This window comes from Chiloscyllium punctatum, chromosome 5 (assembly GCF_047496795.1).
Source record: "Chiloscyllium punctatum isolate Juve2018m chromosome 5, sChiPun1.3, whole genome shotgun sequence".
Taxonomy (NCBI): Eukaryota; Metazoa; Chordata; class Chondrichthyes; order Orectolobiformes; family Hemiscylliidae; genus Chiloscyllium; species Chiloscyllium punctatum.
The window spans coordinates 145,650,912-145,659,902 of NC_092743.1; the positions used below are offsets into that span (position 1 = coordinate 145,650,912).

At 53.4% G+C, this 8,991-nt stretch overlaps 1 protein-coding gene across 1 annotated transcript in view; it reads right to left on the reverse strand.

Annotated features, from left to right (window-relative positions):
* LOC140477522 (NSFL1 cofactor p47-like) overlaps positions 1-3,294 on the reverse strand; it is a 37,745-nt gene extending 34,451 nt beyond the window's left edge. The window contains exon 1 of the mRNA XM_072571594.1: positions 3,097-3,294. Coding sequence (XP_072427695.1) covers positions 3,097-3,207 — 111 coding nt within the window. The 5' untranslated portion in view covers positions 3,208-3,294. The remainder of the gene's footprint in view (positions 1-3,096) is intronic.
* Positions 3,295-8,991: the final 5,697 nt, after the last annotated feature.

Below are 8,991 nucleotides of genomic sequence, written 5' to 3' on the forward strand. Positions count from 1 at the left end.
GATCACTTGACAAAAACAGCTCCATCCAAACCATCTGCACTAAGGAGGTTCCAGTCTATATTGGGAAAGTTGAAATCACCCATGACAACCCTGCTACTTTTGCATTTTTCCAGAATCTGCCCGCCTATGAGATCTTCAATCTCTCTACTGCTATTAGGGGGTCTGTAGAAAACCCCCAATGCAGTGGCTGTTCTCTTGCTGTTCCTAACTCCCACCCATACTGACTCAGTAGACAAACCTTCCTCAACAACCTTTGTTTCTGTAGCTGTGATGCACTCTCTGATTAACAATGCTACACCCCCTCCTCTTTTTCCACCCTCCCTGTTCTTTTTAAATGTTCTAAACCCTGGAACATCAAGCAACCATTCCTGCCCCTGTGAAACCCACGTCTCCGTTATGGCCACAACATCTTAGCCCCAAGTACTGATCCATGCTCTAAGTTTGTCACTCTTATTTCGGACATTCCTTGCGTTAAAGCAGACACACTTTAACCGATCCCTTTGGTTCATCGTGCGAGAAACCTTCCTGATAGATTCACTACATCCTGTCACTGTCCTGTCTGCAACTGACCCCCTCTCAGACACGTGACTCCGATTCCCAGCCCCCTGACAAACTAGTTTAAACCCTCCTGAATCGCATGAGCAAATCTCCCACCCAGGACATTTGTACCCCTCAGGTGCAACCCATCCTTCATGTACAGGTCTGACCTTCCCCAGAAGGTATCTGAAGCCCTCCCTCCTGCACCAGCCTTGCAGCCACGTGTTAAGCTGCATTCGTTGACTGTTCCTCATCTCACTATCTCGTGGCACCGGTAGCAAACCTGAGATCACTACTGTACTCATCCTGCTCTTCAGCTTCAAACCTAACTCTCTGTAGTCACTTTTCAGATCCTCAATCCCTTTCCTGACTATATCATTGGTGCCAATATGTACCACGATTTCTGGCTGCTCACCCTTCCCCTTCAGAACCTTGTAAACCCGACTGGTGAAATCCCAGACCCTGGCACCAGGGAGGGTAACATACCTTCTGGGAGTCTCGTTCCTGACCACAAAATCTCCTGTCCAGGACCGGGGTGGGTGGGGGTGGGGGGTAGTGAAGAAGGGGTGGGGGTGGGGGGGGAGTGAAGAAGGGGTGGGGGTGGGGGGGAGTGAAGGGGTGGGGGTGGGGGGGAGAATGGGGGGGTGGAGGGGGGGGAGAATGGGGGGTGGGGGGGAGGAGAATGGGGGGGGAGGATAATGGGGGGGGGAGGAGAATGGGGGTGGAGGGGGAGGAGAATGGGGGGTGGGGGGGGAGGAGAATGGGGGGTGGGTGGGAGGAGAATGGGGGGTGGGAGGAGAATGGGGGGGGGGGGTGGGAGGAGAATGGGGGGGGGGGTGGGAGGAGAATGGGGGGTGGGGGGGGAGGAGAATGGGGGGTGGGGGGGGGAGGAGAATGGGGGGTGGGGGGGGGAGGAGAATGGGGGGTGGGGGGGAGGAGAATGGGGGGTGGGGGGGGAGAATGGGGGGGAGGGGGGAGAATGGGGGGTGGGGGGGAGGGGGGGAGAATGGGGGGAGGGGGGAGAATGGGGGGTGGGGGGGAGGGGGGGAGAATGGGGAGTGGGGGGGAGGGGGGGAGAATGGGGAGTGGGGGGGGAGGGGGGGGAGAATGGGGAGTGGGGGGGAGGGGGGAGAATGGGGGGTGGGGGGAGGGGGGGAGAATGGGGGGTGGGGGGGAGAATGGGGGGTGGGGGGGAGAATGGGGGGTGGGGGGGAGGGGGGGGAGAATGGGGGGTGGGGGGAGAATGGGGGGTGGGGGGAGGGGGGGAGAATGGGGGGTGGGGGGAGGGGGGGAGAATGGGGAGTGGGGGGGGGGGGAGAATGGGGAGTGGGGGGGAGAATGGGGGGTGGGGGGGGGAGGGGGGGAGAATGGGGGGTGGGGGGGGAGGGGGGGAGAATGGGGGGTGGGGGGGAGAATGGGGGTGGGGGGGAGGGGGGGAGAATGGGGGTGGGGGGGAGGGGGGGAGAATGGGGGTGGGGGGGAGGGGGGGGAGAATGGGGGTGGGGGGGAGGGGGGGAGAATGGGGGTGGGGGGGAGGGGGGGAGAATGGGGGGAGAATGGGGGTGGGTGGGGAGGGGGGAGAATGGGGGTGGGTGGGAGGGGGGGAGAATGGGGGTGGGGGAGAATGGGGGGTGGGGGAGAATGGGGGGTGGGGGGGTGGGGGGGTGGGGGGGAGAATGGGGGGTGGGGGGGTGGGGGGGAGAATGGGGGGTGGGGGTGTGTGGGGGAGGGGTGGGAGAAAGGGGTTGGGGGTGGGGGAGAATGGGGGGTGGGGAGGAGAATGGGGGGGTGGGGAGGAGAATGGGGGGGTGGGGAGGAGAATGGGGGGGTGGGGGGGAGAATGGGGGGGGAGAATGGGGGGGGGAGAATGGGGGGGTGGGGGGGGAGAATGGGGGGGTGGGGGGGTGGGGGGGGGGAGAATGGGGGGGTGGGGGGGGAGAATGGGGGGGTGGGGGGGGAGAATGGGGGGGTGGGGGGGGGAGAATGGGGGGTGGTGGGGAGAATGGGGGGGGTGGGGGGGGAGAATGGGGGGTGGGGGGGGAGAGAATGGGGGGGTGGGGGGAGAATGGGGGGGTGGGGGGAGAATGGGGGGGTGGGGGGGAGAATGGGGGTGGGGGTGGGGGGGAGAATGGGGGGGTGGGGGGGGAGAATGGGGTGTGGGGGGGAGGAGGGAGAATGGGGTGTGGGGGGGGAGGGGGGGAGGGGGGAGAATGGGGTGTGGGGGGGAGGGGGGGAGAATGGGGGGTGGGGGGGAGGGGGGGAGAATGGGGGGTGGGGGGGGAGGGGGGTAGAATGGGGGGGGGGGGAGAGAGAATGGGGGGAGGGGGGGGAGAATGGGGGGTGGGGGGAGAATGGGGGGGAGGGGGGAGAATGGGGAGGTGGGGGGAGGGGGGAGAATGGGGGGTGGGGGGAAGGGTAGAGAGAGTGGCCCTGGACCTGGAGGCCGCCTCCTCACTCACTCCCCCCCCCCGTTAAACATTGGCCCCTCCCCCAGGCCCCCCCCCCCCGGGGCGCCCCTCCCCCAGGCCCCCCCCCCCCTCCCCCAGGCCCCGCCGTCACCTCCATGTTCCAGCCGGCAGCCTCCAGCCGGGCCCGGGCCTCATCCTCCATCGTCCCCGTCAACCGCGACAGGCGCCGGGCCGTGTCCGCCCGCTCCGCCGCGTCCGCCATCTTCACCCGAACCCCCTCACAGACCCCCACACACAGACAGAGACACACACCCTCACACACACACACCACCCCCACACCGAGCTCTCTCCCTCCCTCTCTGTCTCTCTCCCGCCTCCGTCCTGCACACGCCCCCTGCCGCCGCTCCCCGGAATTGCCGCCAGTTCCCAGAGACTCAGGAGGAGGGACAGGGACAGCAGGATCCCAGTGGGAATAGAGTGGACATCAAGCTGCCCAGTGTGCTCTCTGAGCTCATCTTGTCCATGTGGTCCACCTTCTCCTGCCCATTCCAATCTCAGCTTACAAATATTATCACAGCCCCACCGACATAAGTGGCCAAAATTGAACAAGTTACTGGAGGGAGAAAGTGAGGACTGCCATGACAAAGGCCTCCAAGCCCTCTGTTTCTTCCTCGCACACCAACCCAATCAGTACCCTTCCACTGACACACTGATTTGATTGGCTGAACTGGTCCTCACCTTCAACAATTTCTCCTTCAAATCCTTCCATTTCATCTATACCAAAGGGGTAGCCATGGGCACCTGCATATACCTGAGCTATGCCTGCCTCTTTCTCGGGTGCATGAAACAGTCTGTCTTCCACAGCTACACCGGCACCATTTCCCACCTTTGCCTCCGCTATATCAGTGACTATATCGGCGCCTCCTCGTGCTCCCATGAGGAGGTTGAACAGTTAATCACTTCACAAACACCTTCCACCCCAACCTCAAGTTCACCTGGACCATCTCAGACACCACCCTCCCCTTCCTGGACCTCTCCATCTCCATTTCTGGTGACCGACTCAACACGGACATCTACTACAAACCCACCAACTCCCACAGCTACCTGGACTAACCTCCTCCCACCCTGCCTCCTGTAAAAACGCTATCTTCTATTCCCAATTCCTCTGCCTCCAATGCATCTGCTCCCAGGAGGACCAGCTCCACCATAGAACATCAAATGTGGCCTCCTTCTTCAAAGACTGCAATTTCCCCTCCCACATGGTCGATGATATCCTCCAGTGCATCTCCTCCACTTCCTCCCCTTGAATCCCACACCTCCAATCACAACAAGGACAGAACTTCTCTGGTCCTAACCTTCCACCCCACCAAACTCCAGATACATCACATCATCCTTTGCCATTTCCGCCACCTACAAACAGACCCCACCATCACGGATATATTTCCTTCCCCACCCCTATCTTTAGGAATCTTCTGAAATTCTTTGAGGATGGACGAGGGAGATCCAGTAGATGTAGTGTACCTGGAGTTTCAGAAAGCTTTTGATAAAGTCCCACACAGGAGGTTAGTGAGCAAAATTAGGGCGCATGGTATTGGGACCAAAGTACTAACTTGGATTGAAAGTTGGTTGGATGATAAGAAACAAAGAGTAGTGATAAACGGCTCCATTTGGAATGGCAGGCAGTGACCAGTGGGGATCAGTATTGGGACCGCAGCTTTTTACAATATACGTTAATGATATAGAAGATGGTATTAGTAATAACAATAGCAAATTTGCTGATGATACTAAGCTGGGTGGCAGGGTGAAATGTGATGAAGATGTTAGGAGATTATAGGGTGACCTGGACAAGTTAGGTGAGTGGTCAGATGCATGGCAGATGCAGTTTAATGTGGATAAATGTATGGTTATCTACTTTGGTGGCAAGAACAGGAGGCAGATTACTACCTAAATGGAATCAATTTAGGTAAAGGGGCAGTACAGAGAGATCTGGGTGTTCTTGTACACCAGGTAAAAACAATGACTGCAGATGCTGGAAACCAGATTCTGGATTAGTGGTGCTGGAAGAGCACAGCAGTTCAGGCAGCATCCAAGGAGTTCTTGTACACCAGTCAATGAAGGTAAGCATGCAGGTACAGCAGGTAGTGAAGAAGGCTAATAGCATGCTGGCCTTCATAACAAGAGGGATTGAGTATAGAAGCAAAGAGGTTCTTCTGCAGCTGTACAGGGCCCTGGTGAGACCACATCTGGAGTACTGTGTGCAGTTCTGGTCTCCAAATTTGAGGAAAGACATTCTGGCTATTGAGGGAGTGCAGTGTAGGTTCATGAGGTCAATTCCTGGAATGGCGGGATTACCTTACACTGAAAGACTGGAGCGACTGGGCTTGTATACCCTTGAGTTGAGAAGACTGAGAGGGGATATGATTGAGACATATAAGATTATTAAAGGATTGGACACTCTGGAGGCAGGAAACATGTTTCCGCTGAGGGTGAGTGCCGAACCAGAGGACACAGCTTAAAAATACAGGGTAGACCATTTAGGACAGAGATGAGGAGAAACTTCTTTACCCAGAGAGTGGTGGCTGTGTGGAATGCTCTGCCCCAGAGGGCAGTGGAGGCCAAGTCTCTGGATTCATTTAAGAAAGAGTTGGATAGAGCACTCAAGGATTGTGGAATCAAGGGTTATGGAGATAAGGCAGGAACAGGATACTGATTAAGGATGATCAGCCACGATCATATTGAATGGTGGTGCAGGCTCGAAGGGCAGAATGGCCTACTCCTGCACCTATTGTCTATTGTCTATCACCATTCTCTCCACAATTCCCTTATTAGGTCCACACCCCCTCACCAACCCACCATCCACTCCCGGCATCTTCCCCTGCCACTGCAAGAAGTGCAAAACCTGCATCCACACTGCCTCCCCTCACCTCCGTCCAAGGCCCCAGAGGATTCTTCCACATCCGACAGAGATTTACCTGTACTTCCACACACGTCATCTACTGTGTCCGTTATCCAGGATGTGGTCTCCTCTACACTGGGGAGACAGGATACCAAGTTGCGGAGTGTTTCAGAGAGCATCTCTGGGACACATGCAAGAAACAACCTCACTGCCCTGTGACCAAAAACTTTAACTCCTCCTCCCAATCCGCCAAGAACATAAAGTCCTGGGCGTCCTCTGCTGCCAAACTCGAGCCACCTGATGCCCGGATGAAGAACGCCTCATCTTCCGCTTTGAGACCCTCCAACCACACGGGGTCAATGTGGATTTCACCAGTTTCCCCATTTCCCCTCCCCCCATCTTATTCCTGGATCCAAACTTCTAACTGGGCACCGCCCTCTGGAACTGTCCTACCTTTCCATCTTGCATCCCATCTTACTGCTCCACCCTCTTCTCTGACCTATCACTTTCAACCCCCACCTTCATCTACCTATCGCAGTCCCAGCTACCTTCCCCCAGCCCCACCCCCCTCCCATATATCTCTCAGCTCCCTTGGGCCACCCCCTAATTCCTGATGAAGTGTCGAGAATGTGGTGCTGGAAAAGCACAGCAGGTCAGTCAACAATTGAGGAGTGGGAGAATAAACATTTCAGGCATAAGCCATTCATCATTCCTGTTGAAGGACTTATGCTCGAAACGTCAATTCTTCTGCACCTCGGATGTTGCCTGACCTGCTATGCTTTTTCAACTCCACACTCTGGAGGGAGGTAGAGGATTTGTGTATCATGCACATTTCACACAATGAAGCTCCAGAACATGGAGTAAACTGAGCATCATTAACAGTGAACTCCAGGACATGTACCTCAAACACAGAACAGTTGGTTACCCAGACTGTTCCTGTGGTAATTTCTCCTCAGCCCTCTCAATGTGCCTGTAACCATTTTGTACAGTTCTCACCTCCAGTGAGAACCATCACCTACATTAACTTTTATTCCTCCCCCTTCACTGTTATCTATCCTCAGCACAATCCTGCATCTGCATGCTGCCTTCAACAATACCATTCTAAACTTGTTATGTTCAACATTCACACATGGACTTTCAGGACACCAAGCCTTAACTTACAAAATTAGAAATTGCTGGAAAAGCTCTGCAGGTCTAGCAACATTTGTGGAGACAAGGCAGAGTTAACATTCTGGTTGAGTGACCCTTTTTTCAGAACGCGCCTTAACTTACCATTGCTGCCATGACAGATTCTTGACCTCCATTATTTAACTAACTTTATTTCCCATATCTTGACTGTTTCAGATTGTTTTCACATCCTCATTGGCGTATGTGATAAGCATTCCTCCTTATTTCAGTCTAAAGGGTCATCCCTTCACTCTGAGGCTGTGCCATTGGGTCGAAGTCTCTCATACTAGTGGAAACATCTTCTTCATATCCATTCTATCTGGAACTCTCAGTATACATAAGTTTCAGTGAGATTCCCTTCATCCTTCTAAATTCCATTGAGTACAGACCCAGAGTCCTCAACCGCTCCATATTTGAGAAGCCCTTCGATGCTGGGATCATTCTTATAAAGCTCCTCTGGATCCCGCCAAGGCCAATACATCCTTCATTAGAAAGGGGTCCAGAATTACTCCCAATATTCCTAATGTGGCCTGACCAGAGCCTTATACAGCCTCAGCAGTACATCTCTGTTGTTATATTCTAATCCCACTTACAAGGGGTTTGATACCCTTGTAGCCTTAATAAGAATATAAATAGTTTTGTTTCATGATTAGAAAATGCCCTTTTATTGGAACTGGATCGAAGCTGTAATGAGGACTGTTAAAATTTGACTATATTTTGTGCAAAGCTGTGCAGACCTATGTGTACTGTTTTCTACTTATAGATAATTTATGAATAAACTATATTTTTGGAATAAAAAATGACTAGAAATGGGACTATCCATATAAAAGCTATAGGTACACAAACAGGCCAGAGACTAGGAATACTGCGGCGAGTAACTCACCTCCTGACTCTCCAAAGCCTGTCCACCATCTACAAGGCACAAATGAGGACTGTAATGGAATACTCCCCACTTGCCTGGATGGGTGCACCTACAACAACACTCAAAAAGCTTGACAACATTCAGGATAAAGCAGCATGCTTCAGTGACACCACCATAGGGGAGGTGATGGCCTAGTGGTATTATCACTAGACTGATAACATTCTGGAGAAGCCAATTTCAAATCCTGTCATAGTAGATGGTGGAATTAGAATCTAATCAGAATTTGCAATTAAGAGTCTAATGATAACCATGTATCCATTGTTGATTGATGGAAAAACCTATGTGGTTCATTTGTGTTCTTTAGGGGTGGAAGCTGGAGTCATAGATATACAGCACGGAAACAGATCCTTCAGTCTAACTCATCCATGCCAACCAGATAGATTGATTCACGTGTGACTCCACAGCAATGGGGTTGACTCTTAACTGCCCTCTGGGCAATTAGGGATGGGCAATAAATGCTGGCCTAGCTGATTGATGCCCTCATCTCATGAATGAATTTTTTTTAAAAATTGAATTAAATTCACAAACATTCAGTCCCTTGACCACCATGTTCAATAACAACGAGTACCTCAATAAAATAAACTACAGAAATACACCAAGACATCTTTGATGAAACCTTCAAGCGTTCGGCAGCATGGTGGCTCAGTGGTTAGCATTGCAGCCTCACAGCACCAGGGTCCCAGGTTCAATTCTAGCCTCAGACGACTGTCTCGGTGGAGTTTGCACATTCTCCCCATGTCTGTGTGGGTTTCCTCCCACAGTCCAAAGATGTGTAGGTCAGGTGAATAGGCCATGCTAACTTGCCCAAAATGCTAGGTGCATTAGTCAAAGTAAAATGAGTCTGGGTGGGTTACCCTTCGGAGGGTCAGTGTGGACTAGATGGGCTAGATGGTAATCTAATCTAAAACCACTGTGATCAAGAAAGGTAAGGGGCTGCAGATACCTGAGAACACCTCCACCTGTAAATTTCCTCCAAACCACTCATTATCTTGATTTGGAAATGTATCACCTTCTGTGTCACTCAGTCAAAATCCTAGAATTGCTGCATAGTAGAACTGCAA